The sequence below is a fragment of the Neopelma chrysocephalum genome, unplaced genomic scaffold (assembly GCF_003984885.1).
Source record: "Neopelma chrysocephalum unplaced genomic scaffold, ASM398488v2 Primary Assembly neopelma1_22b, whole genome shotgun sequence".
Lineage (NCBI taxonomy): Eukaryota > Metazoa > Chordata > Aves > Passeriformes > Pipridae > Neopelma > Neopelma chrysocephalum.
Window position 1 is genome coordinate 28,859,687 of NW_020897690.1, and position 21,031 is coordinate 28,880,717.

At 44.6% G+C, this 21,031-nt stretch overlaps 1 protein-coding gene across 5 annotated transcripts in view; it reads left to right on the forward strand.

Moving 5' to 3' along the window:
* The first annotated feature begins 3,553 nt into the window (after positions 1-3,553).
* The window catches only part of TNFRSF11A (TNF receptor superfamily member 11a), a 31,093-nt gene continuing 13,615 nt past the window's right edge, over positions 3,554-21,031 (forward strand). Inside the window, exons 1-5 of one of the 5 annotated variants that reach the window (XM_027682347.1) lie at positions 3,554-3,663; positions 6,503-6,712; positions 19,082-19,163; positions 19,612-19,737; positions 20,283-20,426. In XM_027682347.1, the coding sequence (XP_027538148.1) occupies positions 6,653-6,712; positions 19,082-19,163; positions 19,612-19,737; positions 20,283-20,426 (412 nt within the window). In that variant the 5' untranslated portion in view covers positions 3,554-3,663; positions 6,503-6,652. Of the gene's footprint in view, positions 3,664-5,657; positions 5,746-6,193; positions 6,209-6,386; positions 6,713-19,081; positions 19,164-19,611; positions 19,738-20,282; positions 20,427-21,031 lie in introns of those variants that run through there. The other 4 variants (XM_027682352.1, XM_027682360.1, XM_027682376.1 and 1 more) reach the window with 4 other exon arrangements.

The window sequence follows — 21,031 nt, forward strand, 5'->3', positions numbered from 1 at the left end:
CAGTTGGCTGAAGGTACCTGGCTGCCTGAATGAGTGTTCATGATCTAAGTATTAGATAAGGCTGACTGATATATATGCCTGTATTTTGTTCTGAAAGAGATTTTTTTCTAAAATGATAAATTAGGCAAATTACTCTTTTCCCATCTTCTAATCAAGGTGAATAAAGGGAGCTCAGTCTTCTGTCACTCTTCCCACTCCCCTTGTGCACTAAGAAGAAAAAAATGCTGCTATTGCTGTATATAGAAGTATATTCTTGTTAGGAGAACTAAAAGCAGTATTTGAGTGGATAGAGGGCTACAAAACCCAAGGAAGCTGATGGATTGAAAGGTAAAAATTATCCATGAAAAACATCTGTTGTGAAGAACAAGGAGGAGTTCTTGTAATATATTGTGGGAATTCATTGCTACATGTGGATGATAAGGTGATCCAAAAAGGTGCAGAAAAGCAGAAGTGTGGAATATTTCTATTCTCTCTGTTGTGGCAGTGTAAATGGCTCCATGTTCGAGGAGTCAATGGCTCTACATTTCAGTGCATTTATAATGGTGCGTATCATGAATTCAAAATGTTTTAAGTAATTATTGGTACTTAAGTAAACCACAAAGCACCAGCAAAGGTTCATGAAGCAGAAAGTCATTGATGTAGCTGATATGGCAAGCTGATTGGCATGGCACTGATCTGAGGTGGAATCACGGAATTTCCTGCATCAGCTGTAAATGCTGATGAATTACGGGATGCAGGCAACAAGACTTAAAGGAAACTGGTTTGGTGTTTTTCTGAGTGCATTTGGCTAATGTTTCTAGCAAATACACTCAGATATGTAGCTAATTTGGGTTAGTCTATGAAACCGGTCAACAAAGGCACAGAGGAGTGCAGTTGTTGAGTAAGTATGCTGCTCAGGTTCTGGGTGTTAGTAATGTATGCTAATACATCATGTTTTAACTAGTCTTGGTGCATAACCATGAATAAGTAATTGTTTTTTCCAGAGAAGCTGTTTCTAAGGTGTTTGCCTTTAGGTTTAATGCTGGTCAGGTTTCATCCATATAGGGAAGCTGTAAGAAAGGATGATTCTGCTTCTAGAGTTCCTAATAGGCAAGTCAGTGGTAAACAGCCTCTGTCTTTGGAGGCATCTGCACTATGTGCTGAGCTTGAATGTCCATCGCACTTCCAATGTGGTGAAAGACTTCCTTAGACTGAAAATTTCAATTTCCTAGAAACTTTAAACATGAGTACTTCTACTGTAGAAGTCAGTGACTTGAAAAGGTGACTCACCAGTTGGTGTGAAGGGGCAACACCACGGCATGGTCTGTCTGGTTCCTTTCCCAGCAATGGTGTTGCACGTGCTTGTCACTGCGTCCCTCGGTCACCATATATCAGGCTAGTCTGTACCCTACTCTCCAACTTTACCATCCCACAGAGGCAGATGGCTGTTTATTCTACCATTTAAATACTGTCTGTTTGGAAATAGGGCTGTTGGCAGTGTATATGAATATTGCCATTCCCAAAATTAGTGTGATTGTGGTCTTGTGCTGCTGCTCTTTACCCTGCACATTCACAGAGATATTTCCCATTCACCTGAGAGACCCCTCAGCGTCTCTTGGAGGTGGAGGCAGTATGGTGGAGTCCTGCTGAAGTGACTGTAGCAAAGAGTGTGCCTTATGGGATCATGTGTGTGTTGTTCTGTCAGGCACATTGCACCTCCCCTTTAAATATTGTGCAAGTGGAGAGGGAAGTGGCGATGGGGAAGAAGCAGCCGTAGCCTTTAAAAGGCAATAAGGGTTCATTTAGATTTGATCCTCTGCTAACAGATGAATGCACTCTATTGATCTAAGTATGAGTCATCTCAATGTTCTTGTGAGCTTTGAAAGAAGTTCAAGATTGTTAAGTGTGCTGTTGGATAAAATGACAGGGTGACTGTGGAGTTGTTAATGGGGTGTTGCAAATGAATTCAAGTCTCAGTCCTCCCACTAAGGGATTGGTGGGTGTTTGCCAGCTGTAAAGACTCACCTCCAGGCTGGACAGAACTTAAGGTGTATCCTGGGCAGAGCAAGCTCCTCAGTTTCCGTGCCAGTATTGCTCTTGTCCTAAGGATGAATATATGACTCAAGTCTAGAAGGTCATCAGGTGTTCGTATAAACACGAACAAATATTCAAAGTTAAAAATTCACCATGACATTATGTTTCCATCCAGAATTGTGCAGGCATTGTTATTACCACAGTGGCTGGTGACAACCTATCAGCTCAGTGTCTGCTTGCACATACGTCAAATATTTAACGTACTAGCGGTGGCTGGTTTTGAGATTTTTTCTTTTGAATGCTACAGAGTTGAGGGGGTTTTATATGTATTTATCACTGCTACATTTTTGTGGGATTGTAAAAGGTGTGTTGTGTAAACCACACCTCTGTGACCAAGGAGCTTTATTATGGTTGCTCTGTCACGGAAAATACTTGTGCATTTGAAAATTTCAAGGAGACTGGGCAATAGTCTGCCGTGGAAACTTGCTTTTCACAGGAAGAAAACAGTTTCAAGTTGACAGCATGGTTTTGTGTATGGTTTGGGGTTTTTATTAATAGAGTTATATTTTTTAAATGGATTTATTTTAATAGCTAGAGGCCTCAAACAAAACTAGAGCCCTCTGTGCTAGAATGTGCAGATATTTTTCTATTTTTTTTTCTCTAGACCACAGATTGGGTGGCACAGTAGGGGTCCCTCCCTGTGGCAGGTGATAAGGCAGCTGGAGGCAGCCTTTCTCCCTGGCCCCATGACAGGCTCTGTGCATGGTACTCTAGAAACTGCAGTGTGACCCAATGTCCCTCACGGTATCCCCCCCCCCAAAGATTAAGAGGGACCTTTCCTATATCTCTAACTTTGGACATGCACTGGCTTCCTCCTGCTGAGAGGCAGGTGCTTGTATTCACAAAGCTTGTATTTAGTCCAGAGCCTGAAATCCCAAACAACGTTTGTGACATGTAGTGAAAGAAAAACAATGATCTTGACTGATCAAAACTTTTCATTTCATCCCCCATCCCTCAACAGCATGTGAGAGGCAAGGGAATGGAAGCTCCTTCACAGCCTTCCTGCATATGTGAAAAGGCATCCTGGGGTGCAACCATGTATGTGCCTTTCAGTGTTGCTTCTCTACCCAGGTTTAACATGCAGCCTTCTAGTTCTCCCTCCTGGGAAAATGGGGCATCACGAGGGTTGGTGTCCGTGTGCAGGGAAGAGGAGTTCAGTGGCATGGATAAAGTGAAGGAACAGCTGGGGACATGGACATGAATCTACGGGTGCTGCTCAGATGCCCAGTTGACTGGTGTATCCACCAAACCATTCCTTACCTTTGCTTGCTTTTTGGATTGAAAGTTTTGGAAAGATGGGAGTCAAATTCAGGGATTGATTGGGAGTTAGTTGCCATTTATCTAAGCTCCTGTAAAAGAGGCATTTTTGAACTGATGCTGAAAGAGTTTCATTTTCAAGCAGCTACAAAACTTGCAGTATTACATTGATGTGCTTCTTTTAAAATAGCATTTATCATGCAATACCCACCTTTCTCTCTCTAGGAAGGAGGTAAGAAGAGATCCGTGCTGGCCTGCTAAGTGGTCAGCTGGGCTAACGGTTTGTTTTCCATGGCAGGCTCTGCCAAAGAAGGGATCCTGAAATTATCCAAGGTATTATTTTGGTTCTGTCACACCTCTAAGGCTGCACATGGTTTTCCATCTCTCTTCTTTAACAACAGCTTCATGATGGCTAGTTCCAGTTTAGGCTTGCATGCCACAGTGGTGAACAGAAACGAGTGGCACTCAAATATCACCATTACATTTGAAGCTTTAATATTTCGAGCATTTTGGTTTTATTCAAAATAGGTGCTTTGCAAAGGTAGCTGAAAAACTAATGTTCTGTAATATTAAAAAAAAAATTCTAGAAAAGGCTGACAGTTTTGGTGTAAATTTTTAGTTTTTATTTGTGCTACATAGAATGAATACATGATAAATCTGAATTGACAGTGCTATACATTCCCTAGTTCGTCTTTTCTAGCATTCAGATTTTAGTTTCTAACAACCTACTGCAATCCATAATTAAGACTGTAAAGCACCCAGTAGTGGCTTCTGTGGGTTTTGGCTCAGAAACATAAAATTTAACACAGAGGAAAATGTCTGTGCTTTCAAAAAGAGGCTGTATTCACATAGTGGTAGAAAATGAGAGAAACTTCAGACCGAACAAGAAATACTTCAGGCAGGATCAGGGGTGAGAATGCAAAAGTAATCAAGCTGACATGCAATACTGAGTAGTCTGGAGCTCCTCTGAGCTGCACAGGGCTTGGCTTTACTCAATGCCTTCAAACCCTTTACACCTTCAGAGCGAGCCAGTAACACATCTAACTGCTGATGAGAGTGTGAATTTGCTCTTGTAAATCTGTGGTTACAATGAGCAGCTGGTAAATAAACAGAGCCTATAGCCTCAGTGTTGTGCTAAATGTGAAAAGGGGAAGAGACTTAACAGACTTCTGTTTAAAAAAAAAAACAAACAAACCAACATTTCCTTGTACCATAAATACAAACATTTTAAAACATCTTAGCTGGCACAGGGCTGCAAGTTTTCAGCAATGTGTGGATGTGGCTCTGGCAGAAGGATCTCACCCCAGTGCTGCCCCTCCATCTCGCTGGGCTCCCTTCAGGACCAACAGAGAATAACACCACTGCCAGCAGCTGGGCATGCACTTTACCCCCTTGCAAAGCCCCCCCATAAAGTTGGCTTTGCATTTGTTGCCTACCGTGCAAGTCAGGTGCCGTGGTCATCCCTCTTACCCCTCATTGCCAACTCAATTTCTGCTTGGTGCCAGAGCTGTAGCCTCTCCAGCCCAAGCGTGGTGAGATCCCAACTCCTTTAGCAGCTTGACAGTGCTCTGATGCTGCAATTGCAAGCTCTATGGCTTGCTAAAACTCATCAGCATGACCCTTGCCCATTCGTCTCCAGATAGTGAGGGCATCAGGAGCAGCCTCTGGCCCTAAGCCAGGCACATCATGCAGCATACTTTTGTCCCACAGCCCACTGTGGAGCATCAGACGTAGGGGTCACCAGCACCAAACAGCCACATCGTATCAGAGACCAGCAGGGGAATGTGGGCACCAAGACCTGGTTAAGCACAGATTGGGCAGGGCCCAATGCTTGCAGAGGACAGTGAGTGTGTCAAGTCTTGAAAGGAACTTTAGGAAGATTATAAAAGCTTTATGGCCTCTGGAAACTATGTAGAGGTGAAGTGAAGGTCATAGCTTAATTTTACTGTGCAGGCAGGCCCTCCACACTAGCTACAGGAGAGAAACCCAGCAGCCCTTTCTGTCCTGAGTATATCGCTCCTCTGAGCAGAAATCGGACCACAGCACCACCGAGGAAGGATGTTTTGTTAATATTCTCTTCATCTTTTGTGCTTGAATGTATTTATTTATTTGAAAACACAGTGAAACTAATAAATAGCTCTTTTTTCTTTCCTGATCAAGAGTTAACTAAATACATAAGCGAAAGAACGACTTCCTTCTTTGCCTAAGTCATAATCATGCTACCAAGTTATTTCACAGCATGTGAGCACAGGGCAGCAGGGAAGGTTTTGTATTGACAGTCAGCTCTGCTGGATCCTCAGCCCCTGTAAGTCAGTGCTGCCCTGTCCTGCCTCACCACAGAGGACTCCTGCTCCCCTTGTGAGAGGAGGGGCATCGTAAGCTGTTCCCGGCACACCACCAGCTGCAGCTGGCAAGGTAGTTGCTGCAGGGTTGGTAGTGGTGGCAATGGAATTTTTGGGGGTCAGGAGGGCAGTCTGCACTGTTCCGAGTCAGGTCGCAGGGACTGACCCCATGCACTGTGTGGACTGTTTTGGGAGAGCTCCCAAAGCCCATCTTCCGCTTTTCTTCCCCTCTGGCAACACTCGCGTCCACCAGTTCCCGCCGTCAGCCAAAGTAAAGTACATGGAGGAGTGGGGGGGCCTCGAGCTGTGCCAGAACGCCGAGGCTGCTGCACAGGCAAAGAGATGGGATAGGGGATGGGACAGGAGGCTTTCCTCAGTGCTGGGAGCAGGAGGGCAGTTGTGCCTGGATGGATCAGGGGGCGAGGTGGGAGGCTGCCTGAGGCTCAAGATGTCCTCTGACAGTGCCAGGCAATATCCAGGGGTGGAGAGGAGAAGGCAGCAATTCCAGGGCAGATGCCAGTGAGGGAAGGTGCTGGGTAAGAGGAGAGCTGGAAAGGGAGGGCACAGAGCACGAGGCGAGGGCAGGTGGATGGGTGGCCCCTGCCGAGAAAGACTGACCGGGAAAGCAGTCTGCACCGGCAGGAGGAGGGCCATGGATATGGTGACTACACTTCTTGTAAAAGGGGGTGGAGAAAGGAAAGGGAGGGACAAAAAGAGGGAAAAAAAAAACAACACTGCATGTCAAGTCTGAGGAAATGCTGTGGGAACTACAGCCAGGCGCCTTTTTTTTTTTTCTTTCTCTTCTTCTTCTCTCTTCTCCCCTCGTGTAGCTGAGAGGAAGGAAAGGAAGAAAGAGAAGTAGTTAGCTCAAATGTGCCTCGCTCTGCTGCCGGGGCACGGGGGCTTGGCTGGAACGATCTAGTTTCTCTTTGGTGGCAGGAAAAGGAGCCACAGGAGGAGGCAGAGACGGACACCCAGACATGCCCGTCCCGTCAGGCTGCTGGCTCCTTCTCCTTTGCCTCGCTGCCTCTGGCAAACAGGTAAGGCTGCGAGCCGGCGGAGGGGGAAGGTGGGTGTCGCATCTCACACGGAGAGGTTGCTTGGAGGAGACGGCGAGGTCGGAGCCTAAGGCACTGGGAGAGCGGGATTTGGCAGAACAGCTTCGCCTGCCTTTTTTTCCCCTCTGGTTGTTTGGGTTTTGGTTTTGGTTTTATCCCAGCAACTCATCCTGTCTCACAAGCTTTTCTCGCTTCTTTAAAATCAAAGTAGTCTAAACCCAAAGTTCCAAAGGAAGCCAGAGGATCTGCAGGGAAAACAGCCTGCTTCTGCCCAGGGCAGGGTGTGAGAAACCAGAAAATATTTGCAGTGAGGTTGTTGAGGGGTATAATTTGCATGTAGAGTAAAAATAAGGCAGACTCCACCCTACCGAATAGATTTGTTCGAGAGAGCGGGAGCACACTTGTCCCTCAGGCATGGGACGAGCGCGTGCGGTCTTCGCAGGCCAGGTACAGCTTTTCAGCCGCCGCCACTGGGGTACAGAGCCCCTGGCGCTCTGACCATCCCGGCGCCCCGAATGTTGGCAGCTCCTGGGCGGCCGCGGGAGATGGGGCGGCGTTGTGACCTCGGGCCCACGGGTGGGAGACTGAGGTTCATGCCGGCTACATAACTCACTTGGAGGTTCACGTGCTGCTCATGACAGAGCCGGGAGCCAAATCCCCATCGCGAGTTAGCTGCCCCAAAAGGACAGCCCTTTCCTCTGAAGGGGAAAGATCTGAGCTCTGCGGTTTTTTGCGAACAGAGCGTGCTCTTGTTGCAGCTTCGTGCAATGCCAGGTGTCTGATGGTCAGCGTGTTTTATACTTGGGATCGTTGCTGGTCTTCCCTGGCTTTCGGAAAGACCTTTTTCTACAGCCAGCTGTTGCTGAGCCTTGTGAATGGCATACACTGAGTTTCCTCCAGAGGTTTGATTTTGCAGCATCTTGCTTTGCTTTTTCTAATTATACAGCTTAAAAATTGTTCCTCTCCCTTTGGGTTATTTAGACCCTTCTAGACTGGCAGGCTGTTTACAAATCCCATGCTGTCACACTTTCCTCCATTAATCAATGTTTGGCAGTCTCACTAACATTTCTATTTCTTTCATCTGAACTTCTAGTGTTTCTCTATGTCTCATTATTCTTGATAAGTTATGTAATTTTAAGTGCGTCCCTCAGCATAGTGCTGTAACTAGGCCATGGCTGGGTTCCCTGAGAGTAAGGTGCAGCTTCAAGAAAAAGAAGATAAAAAACCCAAACCAAAACAAAAAACCCTCTGCTGTCTACAGCTTACAATTTAATGTCTGACCACATAGTCCTGAGAGCCTTTCCTCTGGATCCCTGGTCCTAAATATGTTGCCTAAAACCACATAGGCCTTTTTTTCCCCTCCAAAACATACGTTTCATTTTGTCCACCCTTATTCTTAGGCTCCCCTTAAATTGCTGCTTTCCAGGTGTCCTCCATATGTATATGAATGAGCCTGCAAATTTCAAAAGTGATTTTTCATCATAGCTTTCAGGTGGTTTGCCCTGTTCCTAGGTATCCTCTGTGTCTGTCTCTTTTTTCCTGTCCTGGTGTTCAGGACTGTGATCAATGCAGCATGAAGAGCAGACCTCAATGTTCTTCTTACCTTTGCTTCAGGTCACTAACTATTAAATGCTTGCTTCCTTCTGGAGCCATTTTGGTTTAGTGCAGTTTTTCCCTTTGGCATCTGCTCATTTCCTGGAACCTGCTCAGCTCTTGACCAAACCTTGAAAATTTGGATTTCCATGCTATAGTTCCCAGCATGTAGAAACCAGGAGGAACTCCTCATTATTTCTCACCTCTTGATTCATAGCCTTTCACAGGACACAAAACAAGGAACTTGTATTTATTTTGGGCTGATGTGTAAAGTCTTTCCACTGTATCCAGCACATGCTTAATTCTGAGTCTGTAAGTGGTCGTACAGGGTGAAACTTTCAAGTTGCTACTGGACAAGTAACAGTACAAAATTGTAGGATGCTCCAGGAAAGTTGTAGTGTTAGAATAAGGATAAGCCACAATTTGTCAAAGATTAAAATATTAATTGTTAATTTAACATTCCGCCTGCAACAGTGAGCAGAACCTACAAGTCAAGAATATGAGAGTAAGGCAAGCCTGGAGAGGTGCTGCTCCCAGCTAGCCTTTCAGGTTCTCCTTTGTTTGACTGATTTAACAGTGGTTTCTTAGAAAAGTGCTGTTTTCTGATGGAATAAATTGTGAGAATATGCATGGTAGGGCTGAGGTTTTTCTGATGCACTTGTATTAGTTTAGACTCAATAATATAGTGGAATAGTGCTAGGACAGTGATATTTGCAATGTATTTCCTGCAAAGAATGAGAAGCACTTGGAAATGTATGTTAATGAGTACCCACTTATAATTCTGCTGAGAATGGACATGATCATCATCATCATTTTCACCAAAGAGGAAATGGGAACAGAGAATTCGTGACTTGCTGTAGGTCACACATGGAGCATGGAGCAGAACTCTGCCCTCCTGCTTATCTTGTGCTTCAGCCACAAAATGATCTTTCCAAGTGATTTTGTTTTGGGTGCCTGTAAGAGGTATTTTGCTTTCTGAGGCATGATCCGCTCAGCTTCTTTGTACAGAATAGTCACATCTCTTTCCTTGCTTAACCCCAGTAAAGAGCATCAGTGTTACCATCAGGTGGGAGTCAAAATCTGTGAGAATGTGCATTTGCAAGTATGCAGTAAACCAGTTGCACTGCAGATTCTTCTCCCCTTTTGTGGCAATGGGATGGGTTCTTCCACTACTCTGTAATATTTACTTTATAGGGAAAGTTTACTCATTGCAAGCATCTGGAGTTCTTTGTAATATAGAAAAATTTTGTCCAAAATATAGATTTTTCTTTCACTTTCCTAAAATGCACTGTCTGTATGATGAGAGGGGGGAAAAGAGTGTAACAGTGACTACACTGTGTTATATCATGGGCTCTCCTGGATCATTATTCCTGCTCTGATCAGGGCCAAAGGAATCATTCAGTAGAGCAAAACATCTACAGTATCTAATCTAAACTCCTGGATTTATTCTGTTGTTAACAGCGTGGGCTTCAAAGCTACCATAATTCATTTAGTTCACTTGTCAAAATTCCATTGTGGGAATGGTTCCTGTAGGGGCACTGAAAAGTTTTTAGTTGCTTCGCAGTTTACCCCAGAATGTATGAAAAATCTTACAGCACCTCATATGAAAGGAATATAATGCATACAAAACTGCATCAATCCATAATTAAAGAAACCTCTCCCACTTCTTTTTTCATGTTGAGCATCATCTGCCTGATGTAATTTCTTCTTTCCCACCAACAGTACCAAAACAAACCTTTACCACATTTCACAAGTCAGTAGAACTCAAAGCTTGTCAGACATCTCGAGGGTACTGACCTCTGTCATTTAGGGCACAGGGCTTTCTTCATACTGTGCCAAAAGAGGTAAAAAAAGGCAGGTCAAGCAGATAGATTAACTTTGGCCCTAAGGATCTGATTCTACTGCCCATTACTGTCTGTTGCCCTCAAGCTCAGAAAGGCGGGATGTAATTTGACAGCTATGCAAGAACCAGTACAGATGGTAAAGAGGATGAGTACATAACTACAGTGTATAAAATCGTGGAAACCTCAAAGTGGTGCCCTCTGGCATTTATACCTTAACATTATTTAGAGGAATCATATCTGAGTCACTTCGCTATGTTTATCCATCTGTCCCTTGGAGTTAAAGTGGTGAAAGACCCTCCTGTACCAGGTACATGCATAGATGCACCAAAAAGGTAATCCTTGCTGCAAGGCTGTCCTCCTCCTTCTCCTTGCCTCCTTCCTCTCGGTATGACCAGGTCTCCAGGAAGTCTTTTGTGGTGACCAGAGCCAGGAGGGTTCCTGCCACCACGTGCTGTGACCACAGAATCCAGACCTGCTTTCATCCTGCCCCCTGATCTGCCAGGGTATGTTCTGCAGTGCAAAGGCTGCTGGACACTTGGAAGAGGTGATTGCTTTGGGTGCTGGTTGAGCTTACTGGAGGTGGGCAGTGGGGAGAAGAGGGGAACAGAGATGGCTGGTTCCTCATGTCCTGAGCTGCAGCTGTGCTGCTTACACAGACTGTCCCCTTCCTTTCCATGGAAACTCAACTTGCCAGGTGGCTCTGGCTTCTGCTGCAGCCATGAACCCCTGGTTTAAGGATGCTTTGGTTGGCATTGCTTGCACAGAGAAGCAGCTGCTCTGAGAAGGGCTCACTACTGGTGATGCAAAGCGCAAAGGCAAATATTTGTGTGTTATAAATGCAATATAAAAATTAAGTGATGTTTAACCAGGTTGTACTCTGGACTTGGGTAGGCCTTGGTCTGTACAACACAAGAGGCTACCTGCATGAACTTGCCGCTTTTTATGACTTACCCTTTGAAAATGGTCCAAAGTTCATGGAATAAAAGAAAAACTCTACAAGCAATGGCTGGGAATCTGGCTCTGCAGGCTGCACTGGCACTCAGGGCAGCCTGCTGCTGCTTCTGCCCTGTGGGAGCGGGATTTGGCGTCATGCGTCAGCACTGGGGAAGTGCAGGTTTCCTGATTATTCCTTGTCTGTGTATCACCACAGTGTGCTATCACATTTGCAGTTGAGTGCCTTGTGGAAGGCTCAGCGCTGCACAAGAGGAGTGATGCTGACATCACCCTGGCACTCCAGGACATCCTGGTTTTTGTCGCATACCTGTGCAGCCACCTAGGCTGCTCTGCACAGTGCTTCCCGTGGTTACATTTTTTGTTTGCCTTTTCAGGGCGTGAGTTCTCTAGGCCGAAGGCTTGGCTTTCTTTGGTGTTTGTGCAGTGCTTAGGATGTCATGGCTGCAAACAAAGCCAAAGAGTCATTAATCACTGCAGGATAGCACCCCATCAATTTCCCACCGAAGTCACAGGGAGGTCTGCCTGCGCAGGCCTGGGAAGGGAGTGGATATTTCAGCCTGGCTGGGTGCCATTGCGTAGGCTACAGCATCCAACCCTTGTTCTCTGGATACATTTCTGCCCATGAGCCCACCAGCATCCCCATGGCAGAGGCACATTCCCCACACCACTTGACCAAATGTGTTTTTGGTGCCTCCCCTCAATGTCCCAGAAGGAGAGACTGTAGCAGGGGCTGTGACAGAGAATGACAACACAGTGGGCAGGCAGAGAGCTGAGACCAGGAGCTACCTCTCAGCTCTGCAGAACCCTCTGGCTGCCTCCCTCTTAAAATCTAGATAAAAGCGACCAGGAGAGGCTGAGTTTTGGTAAAAGAGCCAAGCTGTCCGGTTTAATCCACCCTGCAAGAGCCAATTAGCCAAGGAGGGGGAAAAAAAAATGAGGTCATTCACCCTTACCACTTTGTGGCTACTCCAAAAGAAAAAAAAAGTATATAGGATCTGTTCAAGAATGACAAAGAACAACATTTGTGACTGCAGATGGGTGCAGAATATATTTAGTCAGTGGTCAAAGCAGAGGGAAAAGAAAAAAAGTCTTGTATGGAAATAAAAATACTGTGAAGTTTTGTTAGGCAATGCATTAATCTGGAATGCAGAAATAGAGATAGGGAAAAATGTGCTACTAGGTTCATATAAAGTCCTAAAACTTACTTATGTAGCACACAAGGAAATCTATTTTGAGCATGTTATTTTGTTACAGCCTTATGAGCAGCATGTCCTTCAGTAACTTTTCATTTTTCAGTAGCAAGAAAGAGATGGTTCCTTGAAGCTGATCTCACTGGGAAAAAAAACTCTTCCCTGCAATACCACATGTAGTAAAACAGGCTGCTTATGGAAACGAGCCAGAACCCCTTCAGATCAGGAAGGAATATTCCCACTGACTTGACTGGGCCACGGTCACTGGCAGAGCTGGTTCCTCGCGATGACACCTAAAGAGTGGATTAATAAATTCTCAGCTGAGTCTTGAGCCCTTTAATAAAGGCAGCAATTCCTTCGTGATGGAGAAGGTGCAGATGCAATCATGCAATCCTTACTCTCACGCCAAAGCAGAACAGTCTGTGGGTGTTACATATTACATCCCTCTATGCAGCCATCATCTGGAGCAAGGGCTGCAGCCCTACCACTGTCCGTCGTGTTTCTGTCTGCAGAATATTCAGCATTTGTTCCCTGGGCAATGCTAAAATCCAGGAGAAGGAAGCCAAAGCAGAGCATCAGGAGGTGAAAGCAAGCTTCCCCTCTTCTCTACAAGTTTTCTCATTCTCCGTGGCAGCTCAGCTATGATTGTGGGATCCCACCTCACCCCGTAAGAGATTAATACATTATGCTCCACTCTGTGGACATGTAGAAAGAAAGGGAAGATAAACATACAGATATGAAGCATAGAAAGTCCCCATTGAACTCCTAATTTGGCATCCAGCCCAAGAAATCTCTCATGGTCATTTCTTCCATTAAATCTCAGCTTCAGTTGATGAAACATAGAAAAATGCTGTGCTGAACTAAAATGCAAGAGGCACATGCTCCCCCTAAATCATTGTGTCTTTAGTGTCTTTTTTATTATTTTAATTAAGCATGAATGGGTGTAGAGTTACTCATGGTGAATCATTGAGACTGTACGTGGAGGTGGAGCGGTGAGGCTGCTAAGCTTTCCTTTGGAGTGCTGCTGTTGCACCTGTTCAATCTAGAAGAGATTTGCCTTTGCAGGCCTTGTCACAGGCACATCTGGGTATTAGCTTTGATAGCGTCATTATTCTGCAGTCTATTTCTGCTTGTTATGGACTGTTTGTCTTGCTGTCAAGACTTTTTGTTAAATGTTTTGATTTGGTTAGCTTTCGGGTTCTTACTCTCTGATTCATCTTCAAAATATTCTACCTAGTAACTGTTAGTCTTTGAATTGCTGTGGCAGTGGGGGCACGTAGGTTAAAGCCTGAGGTTTTGCAGCAAAGTGCAGGCAACATGCAGGCACTACAGACTGCCTAGTCAGTGAAAATGTTAAGTGTACCCCTCTGGCTGTCATGTGAAGGTGACTTTGTCTCTCAATGACAAATGTCATGCACGTGATGACAAGTCTTCTGTCCACAGAAGCAAGCTGGCTGATTCACAGGTTCAGTTGGTAGCCGTTTCAGCCCTGCTGTCTCCTGCCTCCATCATCTCCCATCTGATATACCTGAGGTTCCTGTCTGCCATACCCCACCGCCTCGCTGAGAGTGGTCAGTGCAGCACTTCTCCTTCACGTAGCCTGCTGGCTAGAAATAGCTCTGGTGGGTTTGAGATTGATGAATGGTCCTTCCCATCAGTGGAGCAACACCAGTCATTCAGGTGTTTGCTTTTTGTTGCATGCTAAAACAGAGGGACAAGGGGAATAGTCAGTGGCTTTTGCCACCATTTGCCTGTGTCCTGGTTGCACATTAGTTTTCTCTTTACCTCTTCATTATCGGTTTTATCCCTCACACTCTTTCTGGACTCTTTAGGTATTCAGGCTCTAGCAGGGTTTCAAAAGTCTATTTTTGAGTGAAATAATATTTAGTTTTAGCTGTTGCCATTTCCCGGCTCTGTTCTAACACGTGGTGGTAGTTCTCTGATGTGGTTTACTGGTCACTGGAAAGTTGACATCACCAGAAGCATTTCATTCACAATCTGAGATTTTTGTGATGAATTACAGACCTGCAAGCAAATAACTGGAATTGCAAAGCTGTGACTGGTGTGCTGCTTTGATGTAATTTTTATCAACAGTGAAGACTGTCCATGAAGGAACTCTTGCATATAATGTGATTACAGTTAAATCTTTAAAATAGGACTTCTTGTTCGCCCCATAAACCCACAATTTAAAAATTTTCCAGAGTCATTCATTGTGCACGGTACTATTACGCACCTCAACGGAGTGCCTGGGAGCACCAGCCACAGAGCAGCACCCATCAAGAACCAGATTCTGTTTTTATTCTTAAACAATTTTTTAGGCAAGCCTCTAAAACTGGTGATAGGCTGAAGAAATCTGGAGTTTGGTCGGTGATACTGCTGACCGAAATCAGGTAGGAAGCTGGAAGGCTGCGGGCACACAGTCAGTACCTGGGAGAGGAGAGGCAGTGGCTCATGTTTGAAGCAGCAGCAGCAAATGACTGCAGAGGCCATCTTAGCTGGATAGCAGGGTGCTGTGCTTGCAGGGGCTACTTCAGTTCAGGAAATGTTACTCAAAGCTCAGTCCTCTTGACAAAGGCAAATAAAGCCTTTGCTTTAAATCCACAGGAATTTTTTAGTTCTACAGCAGACAAGACTGAAGACCTCAAAAGCAAGTGGTTTGAATAAACCTGGGCTCCAAAGTATAAAGAACAAGTGGTGTGTGCAAGGTGGGACAGATTGTAGTTGTCTCTCCCACAGGTACTTTGATGCTGCGATAACAAATGGAGAAAAAAAATGTGCTTTGCTGAGTGAAATGATGATAGATGAGTTGAATACTCTCCAGAAACAACTACTCTGAGCAAGAAGGTGTCATCTTAAAAAATAGTTACCCCTTGACGTGTCTTTTTACATCTCAATTTTTGCCAAACTAAGATTAACAATAATGAGCAATCCTCATTGAGGCCTCAGGTTCTTGTTCAAAAGTGTCATGGGAAAAAGATTGTGGAAACCCCCGACCTTGTTCTTCCAGATTTTTTTCTTTTAAAGGAAAGAGGCCTGTGCAACTGTATCTTTTCTGAAATGTGAAGAGCAAGAAGTAGTTTTAGCATCCATGACACACAGCTTCTGCTGCCCTCTGATTGCTCAACAGCACAAAGAATAAATATTCCCTCAAGCCTGAGGACAGGCATCTGAATGTGGCTGGTTCCCCCTTTAGAAGCACCTGTGTGGTTTTTTTTTTAAGGTCCGAGTAACACATGGGTGATTTTAGCACTGTCATCAATGTTCTCCAGCCCTAAAAGCACAGGCACACTCTTGCTTAGCATGCTTTTCAACAAATAGGCAAGAAAAACCAAAGCTGAAAAGGCTGCCTGCAGCTCAACGCCAAAATACAATCTTTCTGTAAACCTTGACATGAGAATGCATGTTTTTCCCATGAAGTCAATTGTGCTGCCCTGCTTAAAGGTAAGCAGGTGTTTGTGTGCTTTACTGGACTGGATCCACCAAGCCTTTTTTCCCCTTTTTTCCCTGTCAGATATACATGTTCTGAGATAATGTTAATCAAACAGGAAAGCTGTCTCTTTCTTAGGAACTGGTGTAAATCTGTGTGCTTTGCACACTTGTGAAGTGACAAATTAGATTTACGTAGGATACCTAGAGCTTTTTGAAGTGCTTATTTGCATGTGGTGTTGGGATTTAATGGGCAGCTTCATCAATAGTGAGACCATTAAAGGAATAGCCAGGCTGGGATTTGTCTCATTTTAAGCACTTCAGAGGAGGTTGGCACCTTCTTATTCATTGAGGCCTGTTCTATCACTAGATAAGAGCTTGGTGGTGTCCAAATCACTCTGACCCACAGGCCAGCATCCCATGAGAGTAAGGATGTTCCGGGGGTTACGGAGCAAACTTGAGTCTTGGGAGACTTGGTTTGGTTTCCTGTCACCTCTGTAAAGCCAGCTGGCCTCTGGGTGCAAGTTCCTCATCTGCAAAATGAATTACACTTCCCTGTCTCAGAAGGACACAGTGGCAGGAATGTGCTGGTGATGGCAAAGCATTAGGTCATGGTGCTGCCAGCAGCACAAGCACTTCTCAGCCCCCAGAGGAAGTTGATGTACAGTTTGGGACAGACACATACAGCCCCCTGGCAGAAGGACAAAAAAGGGATAGCCTGACATCAATGGGGCTGTGTTAGCAAAAGGCCCAAGTTTGGCTCCCACCCTAAGAAAACTCCAGGTTGCTTTGATTTCCTTTCCTGTCCTCTCTTCCCCCAGTGTTGATGCTCAACAGGTCCAGCCAGTCCATACCAGTCCAAAATCCCTCACCTTTGCAAGGAGGCTGCGCTCACGTGGGGGTTGGCGCATGGGTGCTGAGAGCCTTGTCTTTCTGCCATTGGGCATAAATCAAAAGAGGGAATATTGCAGCTCTGTGAATTCATTGGCTTGAGTGAAAACGGGGAGGACACAATTACAGAAGAGACTGTTTATTGACATACAGCATAGATTTCTGCAGCTGGAGCTGTGAACTATACCATAACAATAGCCCACATTATATGATAAAGTGTGGGTGTATGAAACAATTTCCAAAAGGTGTCCAAGCAATTGCTCAGCTCCCTTCACTTCAGCACCAAGGCTCTGCTGCTTCTCCTCAGGCTGAGTTGTGATTCTCAGAAATTACTCCAGACCCTTTAACTGAATGCTCTTTAGCAGATTTGCATATCCTTCCCTAAAAAGGATGGCTTCGCCCTTGTTTGACACTTCAGTAATTTTTTAGTCTTTTCGTCTAAAAGAGGAACTATTAAACTGTGGCAAATGAGGAAGAAGAGGACATTCTGTGACAAAAAGAGAATGACTGGACCTGCTGTTGGTCTCATCACTTTTGTTACCTTTCTGCGTGGCTGGGTAGGGAATCAGTTGCTCAAGACTTTCTCTCTGCTACTTGGTCCTGTAACATTGCCTGAATCCCTTGCTGGACAGCTTGGTGTTTTAGCAGATAACGCCTAAATTGCATTACAGAAATTGAGCTGTTTCGAGTACAGGAGTGTTTTCATCGTTTCCCCAGGGACACTAAGTGGTGTCACTGTTCATCCGTCAGGCTGGCCTGGCTTTCCTTTTCCTAGATCACCTCTTACCTTGCCAGAGCTGATCGTTATCTTTTGCTGTGTAAACATGGAATGCAATGTTTATTCCAAAAATGCATAATCTAAATCACGAGCAAGGTACTGCTGATGAATGTAAAGAAAGAGAGAAGGAAATGATGAGGCAACAGAAGATTTCTTGCAAGACTAGACTCTTAATTTGACCTGGGATTGTTTTAATTATATAATAAAAGCTGTAAGTTGTTTATAAACTTCAAAATATAAAAACTCAAGACCTCTGACTTGTGCTACTTTTTCTGTTCCAAACACAGCTAGCACTGTTTTGATAAACGCAAATCATGCACCAACCTGTGGCTCAAACTCCAAGCTAAAAGGTAGTTTTTTAAAGAAAAATTTCAAATTTTTTTGGTCATCTTTAATTTACAAGACCCTTCCCAGCATTAGAATAGGACAAAGTGCTTACGGAAAACTATTTTCTTTTTAAAGAGATTGCTATTGCCTAAATTAGGAAAGGAGGAAAGAGGAGATGTAAAGACTTGGAAGAAACAAGGGGAGAATGCTAAGTAGAGGAATGGAAACCACTATCAGTAGGCACAGGGCTGTTATGTGCTATTAGATGGCAAAAGTTCCCTTTAACCAGCAGTAGGAGCTTTATTGCAGCTTTCTCCAATTAAATGAGATTTTATCAAATGTATCCAATAATGAAGGATTCCTTGCTATGGGCTAGATTTTAAATCACTTTATCTATTGCAAAATCAACAATTGGTTGTAAGGTGTTGGGTTTGCCCGGAGGACTCTGGGAAGCCAAAGCAGGGTCAGCAAGTGCTTGGCTGGCCAGGATCCCCACCACAAGCTATGCCCCTAAGCCTGGCTGAGGGAGCTGAGCTGTGGGTGGGACCACAGTGTGTACAGGCAGCTGAGAGCAGGGAGGGGATGCAAAGGCCAGTGAGGGCCAGAGACAAGATTGCTTCCTGCAGATGCCCTCTCATGTACCAGTTTCAGGTGGTTTGGGGAGGGGTTGTTTGTGTTGATTTTGTTTTGGTTTTTTGAGATGCAAAAAACTGTTGGCTTAATTGGATCACCTTTCTGGATGGCTGCCTCAGTTTTGTGAGACCACCTATACAGGACACAGTGGAGCCATAAAAAGCTGCAAAATTCAAGTCCAGTATTTTCTAGGATTAGCCAGGAGTATTGTGGATTCCAGTGGGAAGCTGGGTGCTGCTTCTTTTTTGGGAGTATAAATCATTCACCTTGCTTGGTTCCTTAATGCTCTGCATTAAAACTGTCAGTTGCACAGGTCTTGATCTGAGGTCATTTCTGTGAAAGAGACTACAGAAGTATCTCTATGCCATTTTTTTTGCTTTACAATTGTTTTAAAGTCGTAGATTTCAAATAATGGAGTCCTGTTAGAAAACCTTATATAGCAGGCCAAAAGTTCATGACAAATTGCAAGATGTGTTATTTGTTTGTCACCTGGTTCTATTCCAAGTCCCTGTGTGTACAGCATGAAGTACATATTCTTAGCATGTCTGCAAAGCACCTTTGAAGTCATAAATATTGGGTAACTTTTACTGTTTAGCTATCCAAAATGCCACACGGAAGAAGAGTTTTCTTCTCTTTGCCAGCACTGTGACTAGGTAGGTCTGAAGTTCTCCAGGTGTATTGGTTCTCATGTCCTCTCTTTCCTTCTCTGCTCCAGCTGTCACTACAAATCACTCCACCATGTGAAAGCGAACAACACTATGAATACTCTGGACGGTGCTGCACAAAGTGTGAGCCAGGTATGTGAGCGCTGACTGGGCTGTACCAGCTGCACAGCTGAAAAGCTGGCTAGAAACTGCTCTACGGGTCAGTGAGGTGGCTGGCTCTTGTGACTCCGCTGATCTATTGGCATACCCTTGCAGGTGCATGATTTCAGGCTTACCAGTGCTTTCTAGTGCTGGAGTGGTCCTGCTGGCCTCAGCAAAAGCCACAGCAGCTATTTTGTTGAGATAGCACTTAACCACTGCAGGAGACAGAAAGCAGCATGTAGGTAGGACTGCTCCCAGGCCATCAACTTCATGAATGTTTCAGTGCCACACTAATTGGGGGCCAGATTGAAAAACTGAAAAAGTGCAGGGATTGTTCACAGTGGTACTTCAGTTAGTCCAACCTGTTATTTTTCTCTAAACAGCTTAGACAGCTTTGTGCAACTTCTGGGTGACCTACTTGTCCTTTTCTCAATCACAGGAAAGTATTTGTCTGCTAGATGCACCGCTACTTCTGATAGCGTGTGCCAGCCGTGTGGCCCAAATGAGTATATGGATGTCTGGAATGAAGAAGATAAATGCTTACTACATAAAATATGTGATCAAGGTGAGCTGTTCATACTGCAGAACCTTTAATCCAAATTAGTGAAGTATGAAGATGGGAAAGTGGATCTAGGGAATTTGCTTTGTTCAGGTACCCAACACTGGAGGCTGGGCTTGCAGAAGACCCTGGTGGAAAGCAAGGTGCCCAGGCAGCAGAGATTCTGTGCTGTGCTGAGCACCATGACCATAGTCTGTGCTGCTGATAGTGGTTATCTGCACTTGGGCCATTGCCTCCTATGAGTTGATCTTAAAGGTTGTCCTTTTGCCCAGCATTCTGTGCATTCACTTCCCCTAATGTGTTTGTCTCACCCTTGCAAAAGCTCCATTTATTTTCTACAGCAGCTACAAGGAGTATTGTTCAGGAGTGCAATTGGTGAGGACCTCCGTGCTGATCAAGGGTCTCCCATGCTTCCTGAAAGACACCATTTCCTCTAACGTGAATGGTGTTGCATCTGGCATTCAAGCAAAGCAAATAGGTAGAACAGGAGGCTCAGAAACTTGAGGCTTATTATCAGAGAGATTTTTACTCCCATCTACTTTCTCTTTTAGGGAAAGCTTTGAGAGAAGTGAACCCAGGGAACAGAACATTCCAACGGCAGTGTGCTTGTACAGTGGGATACCACTGGGATGAAGACTGCGACTGCTGTCAGCGAAATACCATGTGTGCTCCAGGACTCGGAGTCAAGCCTCCTGGTAAGATACAGAAAGGGAATGTATGAAGTGAAATGTCCAGCTGGATGATGCCAGAATCGCATGGGTTGTGACATTAAAGAGGTTACTTTAGATTCTCAGACGACTGTCAACAGAAGATGCATCCCTGAGTTGTCATTACTACTGCATATAACCCTCCTGGACTATTTACATTTTGAAGGCTTCTACCTCTGTAGTTTAAATACTGTCTTGGATAAAGTGACTTTTGCAAGATATCATGTGGACATGGCAGTAGTTGCAAGGTGTTCAGTACATTTCTAATGTTTGCTGAGGTGTCTGACTATGAGTCACTAGGTCATGCATTGCTCCAGTATTCAGAGAAGCACTCTTTGGGGGTTGTTCCTGAGGCTGGATTTGCAATCTGTTTTTGTCCAATGACTTTTCTTTGCCATTTTATAATGTTATAAGCAAGTTAATAGTGATTAACACCTTTCAGATAGCAGAAGTATTCTGTTTTAGCCTGTATTCTGTTTTAGATGGCTAGTAATGCAAAGATTTATTACAGGCATTTACTTCACTCAAGTCTGATTGAAAACAGAATGCAGGTGTTTTGTGGGTGGAAAGTACACAGTCAAGCTCAGAGTTGT